At 37.8% G+C, this 14,101-nt stretch overlaps 1 protein-coding gene across 1 annotated transcript; it reads left to right on the top strand.

The window, feature by feature from the left end:
• Positions 1-3,917: 3,917 nt before the first annotated feature.
• Positions 3,918-9,005, top strand: rnf212 (ring finger protein 212). Its single transcript, XM_005811868.1, has 11 exons — positions 3,918-4,019; positions 4,097-4,171; positions 4,283-4,339; positions 4,521-4,579; positions 4,653-4,712; positions 5,738-5,796; positions 6,825-6,885; positions 7,192-7,234; positions 8,201-8,255; positions 8,520-8,589; positions 8,820-9,005. Exons 1-11 carry the CDS (start codon positions 3,918-3,920, stop codon positions 8,938-8,940), a joined length of 762 nt encoding a protein of 253 aa, XP_005811925.1. The 3' UTR covers positions 8,941-9,005.
• The last annotated feature ends 5,096 nt before the right edge of the window (positions 9,006-14,101 follow it).

Genomic DNA, 14,101 nt, shown 5'->3' with positions numbered 1-14,101 from the left:
AGTTTCTGAGATTTTTAGGCAGAAGTTTACTACTTTTTTTTCTCCACTGGCCCTAATACTGTAGCAGATTCTGCATGTTTGCTGTATTAGAAGAAAACCATCTAGTTTTCAGTTTCTTTTGGGCTCAACTAAATAAATTCATTTTCAGTGATAAAAACAGGATTTGTGTCACTTTGTTTCCAAGCATTTGTTATATTTAGCCAAGTTTCAGAAAGGATAAAAGCTGATTTTGCTGCAGCAACATTGGTTTTTCACTAAAAGTCTCTGGATAAACTTGGTTGTAAAAACATGAATACTTTCTGTTAAACAGAATTCTTCTGTGTAAGAAAGTTATGTTGGTAACAATTTTTACCTTCATTACAAATTAAAAGTCTTCGTCTGCATCTACAGGCCAAATTTGAATCATTTCTAACTGAAGTTGGGTGCCACAAATGGCCCCTGGGCCGCACTTTGGACACCCCTAGTTTAGCGTTGCTGCGATTAAAAAAGGTTCCTTTCTTAATTTCACCATCTCATACTTGATATGAGTAAAGGTTAGTGAATTAAGAAGTTGTCCTCCGACTTTAGTATTAAACACACTTTGTCCAAAGCACCAGGATCACTTGTAGGAAAAGAAACACACAGCATAATGCAGCCACTACCATGCTTGCCAGCGAGGTTTGCTTACCTCACCAGGAATCGCTGATGAAGTGAAATGCCAGTAGTAATTCAAACTCGTTCTGCAAATGCCTTGCAGTGTATCACCAGATCAGACCGTTATGAAAAAGAACTGTTCAAAAACAAATAATTAGAACTTATAAGCCCAGAATTTCTAATAATATGGTAAAAAATAAACGATACACATTCGATTCGTGTTGGTTGCATGCAAACGTCTGAACAGAACTGCATTAGTCCTTTAAATAGCCACATAGCCTTCTAGTTGAATCCACGCTGCTGCGGCTAACGGTGAGCTAATGCATCTAATTTACACCGAGACCAAATTTAAAACATTTAACAGCGAAATACCTGATAAATATAAAATACACGCTAATTGAACACATTTTATCTAATATTACTTAGCTACTCACCCAAAGGTGGGGATAAAAGCGTTTTCCGATAAGAATGGTAACAGTTTTAATGAGCTAGCTACTAACGGACTTCCTAATTATGCTAACGATGCTAATTAGCTTCACTGCAGCAGAAGAAGAAGAAGAAGACGACGAGGAACTTCCTGTTGAATGAAAGTTAAAACAGGAAGGATGGAACAGTTAAACTGAAGGATCCAGTAGGGTTTTTATTTCACAAACTGATAAACATCTGGCTGGTAACTAGTCTTAAATATATTTACTGATAACTATTTTTGTTGTATTATGTTGTTATGTTAGCCAGCGTTATGCTAACTTAGCATTTAGCTTCACCTAGAAACAATCTGAACATTAGCTGATTATTTTTAAATGTTCCGCTCTCATTAACGTAGCCTGAAACAATAAGTGCGACAACAAATAAAAGCAATAACAACTAAAATGATTTTTCATTAATTTTATTCAATATCAGGTCTTCAAATGTCCTACTGGGTCTGCTGCAATTCCTGCTTTCTTTGCCCAAGTCCTGAGCGCAAACTGGCAGTGACGTCCTGCGGCCATGTCATCTGCAGTGTCTGCTATCAGAAAGGTAGAAAACACCTCCAGTACTTACACTTTGCTTTTCATGACCCTGCCAGTCTGGTCAAAAGTTTGCATCCCCTTTCAGGCTTTTAATGATTGATGTCAGCAGTTGATGTACATACTGTAATTCTGGCTGGATTAAGATGAAGACAATTAGGCAGTTTGGTCACAGAGTCAAATCACAAGTTTAGATGAGTTAAATTGAAGTTTTCGGACCTCAGAACAGTTACCTAGTGTGAAACATGGTGGTGGATGCATCATGGTGAAGCAGATCAATGAATCTTAAAACACTTTTCCAGACTATTTTAGGGGGAATCAGTTAAAATGGTTCACATATCCATCTTTAACAGTGTTTTCAAACTTTTCCAGCCATTTAACAAAGACACACAGACCTCCACAATAACACAACATCTTAATATATACAACTTTAAATAAAAATATTCGTCTCTTAACACACTTATTATTGTTGTCTTCTTTGTTTATCCTAATGAAAATGGCTGTCATAATAACAGGTTGGACGATAAACAATTTATAAACAATAATATTGTTGCTTTTAGACCATGTTTAAGTTTTACAATAGTAATTCCATAATAATGCAAAAACACATTCTCAAAGAACAATAAACTTTAAATGTTATCATTTAACACTGTAGCTGGGAGACATTTTAAATATTCAAAATAAATAAACAAAACAACAAATATAATGAATTTTTTAGTGTCTATAAACAAGATTATTTTTCAAAAAAGGTTTAGTAGAGACCAAAGCACCAGACTGAAGACTTTATCATCCAGTTTTTTAAAATGCTGTGTATCACAATAGCGTTGTAAACTAATCAGATTTCAGTGTTTCCCCTGAAACTGAAACATATTCCTGCAGACATGAATTCCTCCGATCATCAGTAATCCTGGCTGTTTTCTTTCCACCGTAACTTCAGCTTTTCTTGTGAGTTAGCTGGTCTTCAACCTCTTATTCATTATTGTTTTTAAATGCAATCCTTTGGTAAGCTAACTGTAGCAAATAAACAGTCGTTTCCATGCGGACCACCAGTGGTCCGCGAACCACAGTTTGAGAAATCCTGAATGAGGCTTGGTTTTTCTACAGACAGCGTAGTTCTCTCTACCAAAGATCTTAAATATATATGCATCATTTTATCTTTATACACTGGAGAAAATCCACAGCAAATCAAAGTTTGGGTTTTTATGGTATTATTTTGTCCCTAAACTTTTACTAAGAAGCCTAAATGATTCAGTAAAGTCTGAGCGGACAGCAACATCTGCTGGTCACACAGCGGAACTGCAGAAACACATTTTCTATTGAGATCTGTTCTTTGTTTTTGTCTTTTCCTTACTAAACAAATCTTATCGAACAGCATTTATTTATTTAGGAGAAGAAATATTTCAGCTTTTTTCATGAAACATCTAAAAACAGGAATCACTGATGGAGCTTCTGCTTTATTCACTCTGATAAACCCAAACTATTCATTTTGGTTCTCTGGGTGTCTTTCTCAGCATCACTTTATCTTAACGCAGGGGTGTCCAAAGTGCGGCTCAGGGGCCATTTGTGGCCGTTGGACTGATTCTGTGCGGCCCCCAACTACAAATCAAACTGATACAAATTTGGCCTGTAGATGCAGATGGAGACTTTTAATTTGTAGTCAGGGTAAAAACTGTTATCAACACAATTTTCCTACACAGGAGAAAGTAAAGTACAGCGGAAAGTATTCATGGTTTTATAACAAAGTTTTAACAAAAGATAAAACCAAGTTTATCCACAGACTTTTACTGAAAAACCAACTTTGCTGCAACAAAATCAGCTGTTATTGTCTCTGAAACTTGGCTAAATATAGCAAACATGTGGAAACAAAGTGACACCAATTATTTCTGAAAATAAATTTACACAATCAAACCCAAAAGACACTGAAGACTAGAATCTTCTGCGGCGTATTAAAGCCATTGTAAGAAAAGTAGGACATTTCTGCCAAAAAACCCCTGAATGTTTTAGAAGAATTTTAAAAAACTGGAAATTTTCTAGGAAAAAAAATAATTTTTTTAGACTGATATCAATCAGACATTTTCTATATAAAAAAAAAAAACTTGGACATTTCTGAATTTCAGAAATGTTGAAAACTTTTAGAAATTTTTTCAAGAACTTTTTGGTGGAAATTTACTCCTTTTTCTGTCTACAAAGGCCCTGATAAAACTCCTTCCAGTGTTGGATGTACAGTAAATATCAGGACTCTGCATGTTAGGTTGGGTTTTTTCCTGATGGCGCAGAATGAAAACGTTGTCAGAAATGTTCGGCGGCTCTCTTTCAGGCAGCCATGGCCGGTGTTTGATATGCAGCAGCCAGTGCCAGGTTTCTCCTCTTTCTGACAAAGTAAGAACATTTTATTCCCACATGGATTCGGGTTTCTGCTGTTTTCACCTTCAGGTTTCATGTGTTCATGTTTTCAGAGCAGCTCAGACGTGAAGGCTTTGTTTTCTGACATCGGCGTTGTGGCAACCAGACATCTGACAGAGATCAGCAAAGTTTGCACAGTTCCACATTTATTACAAACTATCCTGTGATAACTGTCCCCAGATGTGTTTAATGAAATTATTTTAGGTTATTCTTGCAGATTTCACGTTGTTTCCTTCCAGGTTGTGGCGTTTCAGGCCCGACATCAGAAGAGGTTGCTCAATTACTACAAGCAAAAGGTGAGAGATTTTGTCACTTTACAGCCAACAGATAGTTGTAAATAACCCACTGTTTAATTTCTGAAAAGTGTGGTGTGCATTTGTTTTTAGGCTCTTCCCACCAGCTTTAAACATTTACAGACTTTATTTTTTCTTGTGATGATCAAAAACCGATAATTCTGCCGTTTTGCTGCGTTTACAGAACCATAAACTAGAAGACATGTTGGTCACTATAAAGCAAGAAATGCAGCAGATGGGGAAGTGAGTAAAAACTGCAGCTTCATGCACCACATTGCAGTTTTCAGATGTTTAATTTCCTGTTTTGTTTTTAAAGGAAGCTGAATGATCAGAGGGCTTACATTGCTAAGCTGGAAAAGTCTCTCCAGCACCACAGGTCAGCCGGCTCGTTTAATCCAGAGTTATTACTCAGATTATCAACATTACCGTCAATTTTAAAGTTAAAATGGCCCAAAATTATACTTTACTTTATTTATGTTTTCAGCAACAAATAGGTTTGTTGAAAGTAAGAAAGAAGTGTGTAAATCATTGCAGATGTGAAACTTGAAAAGAATTTGGTAGGTTTGCCTCATTAAAAAAAGATTATATTCTCAGCAACAAAAAATAAGCAAAGTTTCATAAATGAATGAAAATCAGATTAGGTGCAGGATTCCTGATTTTCAGAATTTAAAAAGATAATTACTTTGTCTTTTATTCTGATCATATTTACTGTAAGAAGATTTTTGTCTTGATTGAAAGTGAAAATTCTCCTGATCTGCTGGAGCCACAAATCCTGCTAAACATTTACACACTCATGTTAAAAACAGTTTTTATGCAGATATTCAGACATACTGTTTCATTTTTTAAACTCGTCTCCTACAATAAGAATCTAGAAAACTATCCAACTTAGTTAGACATTTCTGTGAAGCTGGGTTTGTTTTTAATAACTGCAGTATTTATTTTATTTTCTGTATACTGGAAATTTCTTCTTAATGTTCAGTTTTCTTATTTTTATTAATCCTCCTTCTTTCATCTGTTATTTTTCTACTTTTACACCTGAATATTCCCAAGATGTTTTTATTATTTCTGTTATATTTGCTATGTATTTTAATGAAAACTTGTGGAGCAGATAAATAAACATAAATGCAGTGAAATACGCTTCACTCTCCACTAGGTGGCGCTCCTGACTCACTAATGCCTGAACTGTTTCAGTCAACAGGCAACAACCAAAACTTAATTATACAGAAATACTTTAAGCTGCAAATAAAAGAAAAATATAATTATAGTTTTAAAGTTTTAGACGGTTTTTAAAATATAAACTACATTTTGCAGTGGAAAGTTTCAATCTAAACTGCCTTTTATTGTTGGATTCAAATCAATAATTTTGCGGTTTAATAAATGAATATTTTCTTTTTTCTGCAGTTTAAAAGCTCCGTCTCAAATCGGCAGCAGTCCTCACACCCCGCATGGAAACAAATCAGGTGAACTTTGCTACACCCAAACACTAAAATACATTAAAATGTTTAATGACTCAACGTCGTAAAAGAAAAACAGAAGATATTCCATGTTATTTACTGTCAGTTATGAGACTATAAATGTACCAGGATTAAGATGTTCTGCATAAAGTTATCATCAGATTCTGATGTCATTTGGTCATTTAAAGATGAGTGAATGTGCAGCCAGTTTGAACAAAATAAAATAAAACAGCATAAATAGTTTTAATCATTTTATCCATTACCAACCGGGCAGAACTGCTCAGAGGAGGAAAACTCAACTCACGTCTTTTCAACACTTTGTAAGAGAAACCAAATTTATTTTCACCTGAAAATGATCAAAATAACCAAAATAAAATAATATTCACTGAAGTTTAAGGTGTGTGAATAGTTTTGCACTTTAATTGGCCTGTTGGGGTTTGAAAACGAGCCAAATGCAGAAAGAAACAATAAATACTGAACAAAATATGGCAAGACATAAACGGATATAAATGAGGAGCTGATGAAGAAAACCCAAACATAGTTGTTATTCTCCACCTCTTCATTATTTATTAATCCGACTCTCTTAACGCGGCTCAATGTTAGCATGCACCAGCATAATGATGCTACTGTTAGCATATGGGCTAAGATTAGCATTTTAGGTTTTACATTATTATTATTTCCATACAACAGACTTTGGGTCAACATGCTAGTGATAGCCCTCATTGCTAATGTTAGCTTTATAGCTAAACTTAGCATTTTATCCAAATTTGATGTGTAAGCTAAACTTAAACTGAATTGATAAGGTCAGTGTTAAGCAACATGCTATTGCTAGCTCATATATTAAGCTAACATTAGCATCTTAACTTTAGCATTTTTCTAAATAGGAAACACTTTTGGGAACCATGACATGACAGACGTAAACTTTAAATCTTTAGTTTGAATTATTTACGCTTTACTTCTCAAAACCTCTGATTTTAATCTTCCTCAGAAGTTTTCTATTTTCTGTCTTATTGTTATTTTCTGTTTGTATTTAGTGCTTCAGATTCCATACGAGTCTCCCGTGTTCCTCCCGCGTCACGCTTCAGCCACCAACATGTGAGTGTTTTTGTCTCCATGTTTGATATAAAACCTCATGTTTCATGTCTGATAAATTATAACTGGTGTTTAATTAGTGTCAGTAGAATAAGAATAATTTCTACACATGTGAAACAAAAGGCTGCAGCTTTCAGCGTGAACAGCGTTCTGCTTCGCTCCACTGATCCAGCTTTGAGTTTCAGGGTTTCTCACTTTGGGCAGAATAAATGTTGCTTTTGCTGAAAGCTTGTGGTTAAAGGAAGCGGTGATGACAGCGGCGCGGCGTTCAGCAGCTGAACTAATGAAGTGTGCCTTCCTGTGTGGCAGCAGCCAAAGCCTGGAGCTGGAAGAAAGGAGTCTGTTCAGGAAAGTGGGTGTCTTTACTTTAATTCACTGTTAAAGCCCATCTCTGAGGGCGGGGTGTCCAAACTTTATGGCATGTGGGGAAAAATTGTAAACTCAAAACCAATAGCAGGCCAGAAAAAAACACCTAGAATAGAGCAAATAAATTATCCTGATATTTTCTGTAGATCCAAAACTTAAAAGGGATTTTTATGACAGCGGATCAGGACCGTCATAGAAGACAAGGAGCAGATTTCCATCAAAAAATGATTCATCTCAGAAATTTTATAGAAAACTTTTACATTTTCAAAAGAAAATCTTCAACATTTGAAAACTCTGGCATTTCAATGTTTTTTCTCGAAAATATCTGATATTAATTTAAAAAAATTTTTTCAGCATATTTCCTTATTTTCCCTGGAAAGTTTATGAGAAAAAGCTCAAAATTTCTAAATTTACTACTTTTGGCCAGGAGATGCTGCAGCAGATTTTTCATGTTTTCTGAAAACATTAAAAGAAAAACATCTGGTTTTCAGTTTCTTCTGGGCTTCACTGAATACATTTATTTTCAGCGATAAAAACAGGATTTGTGTCACTTTGTTTCCAAACATTTGCTATTTATCAGAGTTTCAGAGACAATAAAAGTTGATTTTGTTGCAGCAAAGTTGGATTTTCAGTAAAAGTCTCTGGATAAACTTTAGTTTTAAGTTTTGTTCAAATTTGGTTATAAAACCATGAATAATTTCTATTGTACTTTACATTTTCCTGCATTAAAAAATGTAAAACATTTTTTACCCTGATCACAAATCTGCAGCTGGGGCCAAATTTGCACCAGTTTTGAATTGCGGTTGGGGGCCGCACAGGATCAGTCCGAGGTCCACAAATGGCCCCGGGCCGCTGTTTGGACAGCCCTGCCTTAGGGTGAATCTTGCCCTGAAGTTTACATGAAGGAAGCAGGAAGTGAGGCTGAGGTAACGATTCTGTGACTCTGCTTCAGCCCGTTTCTGCGCCCAGACTGTCGGTGATGAAGGCGCTGCCAGAGGGACGACCAGGTGAGTCGGTTTCAGACCCAAACAGCTCAACATGTTCTGGGTCAAATCCAACACAACCACAGAACACTGCTGAGTTAGCACTTCTCCAAAATTAGTGGAGGGATTTTTAGGTTCTCTTCCTAAAAACATTAATATTAATTTCTAACTATAAATCAGTAAATTAACACCATCTGCTCCTTCATGGGGTCGATGTTTCAGTGGACTGAAGAACCTTCATCTGTTGTTTTTTATTCATGAACTGTGGATTTGTCTGGTTTTGTTCAGGACCCGCCACCCACTGGTCCTACAGCCAGAACCCACTGACCTCCCACTCTGCACACTCAGCCACCGTCAGGTGAAACGCTTCACTCTCATCTCCACAATTATCACTTCAGATGGATACAAAATCTATCCTTATGTTTATTTAAAACTGCTTGTTGAGCTTTATAAGACATTTTAGCAGATCAACTGATATTTTTCTGAAGGATGTTACATCTTGCATCTGGTATTAATTCTTTGTGCTTCTGAAAAATGAGGACTTTGTTGTAAATTCAGAGTAACAGGATCATTTCTGTTGTTTTCCAGCCGTTTTTCTCCCTCCACTCCGGAGTCGTACGGTCAGAGTTCAGCCTGGAAGTCGCCTCAGTTCAAAGCTTCGTCCTCCTTCAGCCACTCTGCGTCCTTCCTGGGGTTCCCTCCTCCTTAAGGCTTCTGGTTGGATACGACTGGTGATGCAGCTTAAACCCAGCATGCAACGAGAGACAAACGGCTCTTTACTGTCAAACTGTAAATGAAATAAATTGGTAAACGAGTTCAGCGTCTCTGAGTGAAATGGCTAAATATGGCCACTTTAAATATTCTGCAAACTAAACAGACTCATCCATCAGGAAATGAAGATGAACGCAGACTGAGCTGGTTAGCATTAGCTTCTGCTGATTATTTTATGTGCGGATCAGTCTAGCATTAGCATTTTCAAAATATGTTTTTATGTTTAGCGTTAGCCACTAATAAAATAGTGGTGTAGTGTTAGCTTCTGCTAATTTGTAATGTGCTTAGATTCTGATATTTTTTGTTTGTTTAGCGGCTTAGTGTTAGCTTCAGCTAATTTTTTTGTATGTGCTTATTGTTAGCTGAATATTTTTATGTCGAGTAGTTTAGCATTAGCTTCTGCTAACTTTTTTTTTTAGGTGTTTAGCAGTTTAGCATTTGTTTCCACTAGCATTTTATTTTCAGAGATTTAGCATTTGTGGAGCTAATATTCTTGTTTAGCAAACTAGAGTTAGTGAAGCAAATTTTTTAGTTAGCTGTGCCCACCGCTGGCAATAACTAATGTTGATCTTAGTGCAAACATTTAATCTCTATTATAACCAAAGCAGCCATTTCTAAAAATGTGCACCAGGAAAAGGGAACATGTGATTTCTATGGTTCAAAGTTTGCAGGGTATGAAGTAACATCAGACAAATTCACAACAACCACATGGTGGCCATCATGAAAAATTTAAAAATAATCAGTAAATATGATTTCTGTGAGACCAATTATGACCAATTTGACACCAGAAGTATTAATCGATGATAAATATTGGTAAATTTAATTGTTTGAATTGTTGAATTGTTGAGTGACTTGTAAACTGGATTTGTGGCCCTAAGAGCTTTTTATTTCTGAAAACTTTTTAAATGGCTTACTGAAAAACAGTTTTTGCTTCATGTTTATGGGATGTTGGGGTTTAGATACGTGGCGCTTCCTGCACTGCAGTCGGAACCGTTTCATCTGCAAAGCTGAGCTGGAATTAGTTGGCGCACAAAAGACGATGACATGTAAACGTTTGGCTGAAAGATGCTGCAATAACATTCCCTCATCCTGTCTGAAGGAATCCGTCTGAGCGCCGTCAGCCGGAGTCCAGGCCTGCCGGATGCGTTTCGCCAACTTGTTATTTCACCTCAAACCTGTTACAAAACAGCTGCAAGTGAAGACAAAGGGAGTGTATCCACTCAGAAACCGGATATCACCTGAAGTCACGGCGGCACGGAAAGCCTCGGCGGCCCGATGTGTTCAGGCAGGTCGGTTCCTCCTCAGCGGACCGCCGCGGTCGGCGCCATTGTCCCGGCTGTCAGGCTGCTGAATAACGCCTATTGAAGGCAGCTCAGGTGTGGCTGTGTGTGTGTTCTGGACCGGCGCACGCAACTCTCAGCCTTTTACTGCACTCAGTTTGGGAGGTTTTTGTGCCGAGTCTCTGGAGCTGATCCTCTCTGGAGCTGATCCTCTTCAACGCTCCAGTGAGATCTGAAGCCGTTTCCTGTTTTTAAAAAAAAAAGGCGGCTGAGTTGTCAGATCTGCGTTTCCACTGACCGTAGGACAGAAAAACAAAATAAATTACAACAATAAAGTCACTTAATGGACACAACACGTTCTGGCTTATTTTGCAAAATTATGTGACCAATTACAGGAAGTAACTACTGGCAGAAACCACGAAGAGGAGACGGCAGGAAGTGGTTAGAGGAAGGTGGCGCAGCGTGTTTTTAATGATTTACTGTGTGAACAAACATGATTTTAATTGCATTTCTTATTTAATGGAAACACTGCAATTGTGAAATTGTGTTTTTTCAACATTAGCTGAATATTGTCAAAGTTTTGCTCACATTTGTAAAAAATAAAAACCCACTGCTAATGTGTCACACCGAGTGGAGACGTTTAAATCAGCATAATCTTTTCCTCATGTTGGTAATAAGGAATAACGGGTTTTTAAACTTTCTCTCCTGCAGCCTCACATGCGTCGCTGCAGGCCGTACAAATGAGCTCTGCTACTTCAGAGAGCTAAAGCAAACTGTTCTGATGTCAGCCGTAATTATTCGGCAGCGTGTTCCCACAGACTGTCCTCTGCTGTTCGCCTCTGTGTGTGTGTGTGTGTGTGTGTGTGTGTGGGTGTGTGTGTGTGTGTGTGAGGGGAGAAAGAAGCCTCCCTCTTAATCTGATCCAGACTTCACATTTTGTCGCTCTGCGTTTCAGCCTCGTACCTTTGGAGGTGTAATCCCTTCAGGCAGGACATGACACGAACTAAATGATTTCACACTGGAGCTATTTGTCTGTTAGCGGCTGCAGCCTGAGCCGACGGCGTCATCTGGGATCTTCATCACGTATGAAGTCTAACACTCAAAGTGATGATGATGTTTAAACTGCAGCCAATGAAGGTCAGATTTACTTCATAATGTTAGTTTAAAACAAACCATTGAAATAATGTCAGTTCTTTAACATCTCTCAACAATCCAAAGTGATTTCAGTTTCAATCTATCGGTGAGCGAAGGATCCTCCTGATCTGCTCTAGTCTTCTTAAAGGGCCGGTATCGTGTAAAATTAACCGTTCTTAGCCTTCCATCATGTTCTGAAGTTTCTTCCTGATCAAAAACAACCCTGCAGTTTGGCTGGGTGGCCGTAGCCCCACAAAACGTTTGTTTGCTTCTTATTGTTAACAGAACAAACAGATTATTTTGTTCAATATATTTAAAGATAACAGAGCTTCAACCTGAGCTTTTCTTTTTCTTTCCAGTCATTTCAAACTGGAACTCTGTGTTCCTATTTATCCACTGGCAGAATGACTTCTATGTGAAAAGAGCAAATAAAGTTAATTAGCTCTAGCAGAAACACTTTGTGTTCACACTTAACAAGTCCAAGTCAAAGTAATAAAACTATTGACTACAAAAAGAGGATGCAGCTGCAGTTTAATTTGACTTTAACTGCAGCGCTTCTGTGAAGGCTCGGAGAACAAACAACTTTATAAAACGTGATGGTGGCAGCATCATGCTGTGGTGGAGGAGGATGACGAGTGTTCAAAGTGGCACAACAATAATTTTAACAAATGAGTAAAAAAAGATTTCATTATAAAACACTGCAGCTTTTAGGGACTATTACCGGCATGTTGCCACCGCCGGAGCCAACAGGCTTACTCCACTCAGGATGAAACATTACTGTATAAACTAAAATTAGCCAAAATGCTAAAGTTAGATTAAACGTGTGGAATAACCAGCATGTTTATTTATATTGACTTAATTCATTGAGCAGTTTAAACATAGCTACTAAATCTAAATTATTTATTAGATGACACAACAGACTGTTGAGACTTCAGTTTTGGCCAATGCGGCAAAAAGTTTGGACACCCCTGTGCTAAACGATAATATTGTTGTTTTGAGACCAAACTTTAAATTCTAATTAACATTTAACACTGGATGACATTTTTAATACAAAACTAGAACATTTCTTAACCTCCTGAGACCCGGGCTTTTATTTGATGTGCATTTTTTATGTCTCCTTACTATTTGGGATTAGTATGACCTAATTTTAGTTGAAATTAAATTTTAGCTTTCTATGTGCTCTTGAACTATGTCAAAACCAATGCCCTCATATGAGGACAATGGGTCTGTTTTTGCATATACATTTCTCCTTGTCATTTGGGATCATAAGGACCCAATTGGCCTAAAAATGAAATTTCAGCTTTCTACAATAAGTGGTTATCTCAAAACCCAATGTCCTCAGACGAGGACATTGGGTCTATCTGTGTGACGATAAGACCATTCAATCAATGTTATTATTTACATCTGTGTTTACAAAAATGTAATGTCCTCATATGAGGATGCAGGGTCTCAGGAGGTTAAAGACTTTAAACCACCTGCCAAAGTGTGCATGTCAGTTGGAATTCAGTGTTATGATACTGAAAATTAGCATCAATGCTACGGTTAGCTACAATGTAGTTAGCAGCATGTGCAGTATCACAAGCATGTTCACTTACATTGGCCTAATCCATTCATTGTGCAAAATTTGGCTAATATATCAAAAGTTAGCTTAAATGCTAACTACAAGTGTTGGGTTAACGTTAGCATGGGGGCTATCCTTAGCATGCAAGAGCGACTAGCATGGTGACGCTGCCAATAAGATGTGGGTTTTTATTAGCATATTTATTTACTTAATCCATTCAGTAGACAAAAGATGTATAAACTAAGATTAGCCAAAATGCTAACATTAGCTATTTATGTATGGAATCACCAGCATGCTTACTTCTATTGACTTTATCCACTCAGTATGATAAACCTAGCTAATAAATTAAAATGTGCTCAAATATCTAAAACGAACAGACCAAACAAAACATTTTTAGAGCTATAATTTTGGCAGAAAATGTGGCAGAAAGTTTGGACTCCGTGGCTGAGCTAGCATAGCCGCTACTTCCTCTCAGCCAGGCCCAAACCTGGCAGGACGTGGCGGGAGAAGACAACCGCAGATTAGGAGGCTCCTGTCGCGGTTCTGCTGCGGGCGGTACGGGCTTTAAAGGCCGGGGCTTCCTTCCTCTCAGCCGCGTCTCTTTGTTTCTCCCGGTGGAAGCCGCCCGCTGCCTCGCTTTGTGTTTTTGTTTTGCAGGTTTTAATGGAGGTTTTGTGGCAGCGGAGTGGAGGATGATTAGAGGGAGAGGAATGCAAACACAGCAGCCAGGTGTCCGCTTGTTCTCATCTGCATGTGTGCTGCAGGTGAGCGTGCGTCGGCGTCTCCCTGAGCAGAGGGGTGTGTGTGTGTGTGTGTGTGTGTGTGTGTGTGTGTGTGTGTGTGTGTGTGTGTGTGTGTGTGTGTTTCATGGTCATTGACTCCTTTCACCTGGGCGCTCCTTTTCGTTGAAGTTAAAAGGCTCTTTCTTCCCTTCGTCGCAGCTGCTGTTGACTCAGGCGCGCAGGAATCTGGAATCTTCATCCAGACACGTAAATATCGATTTATGCTCTGAAATTGATTCTCAAATACAGGGATCAATACTTTCAATACTTAAGTCATTTGACAATGTATCTTACCAAGAGTACGTTAAATTATTAAGATATTTCCTAAAAGAGACGGTTTGG

The sequence above is a fragment of the Xiphophorus maculatus genome, chromosome 23 (assembly GCF_002775205.1).
Source record: "Xiphophorus maculatus strain JP 163 A chromosome 23, X_maculatus-5.0-male, whole genome shotgun sequence".
NCBI lineage: Eukaryota > Metazoa > Chordata > Actinopteri > Cyprinodontiformes > Poeciliidae > Xiphophorus > Xiphophorus maculatus.
This window is presented reverse-complemented; position numbering and strand designations above follow the sequence as displayed.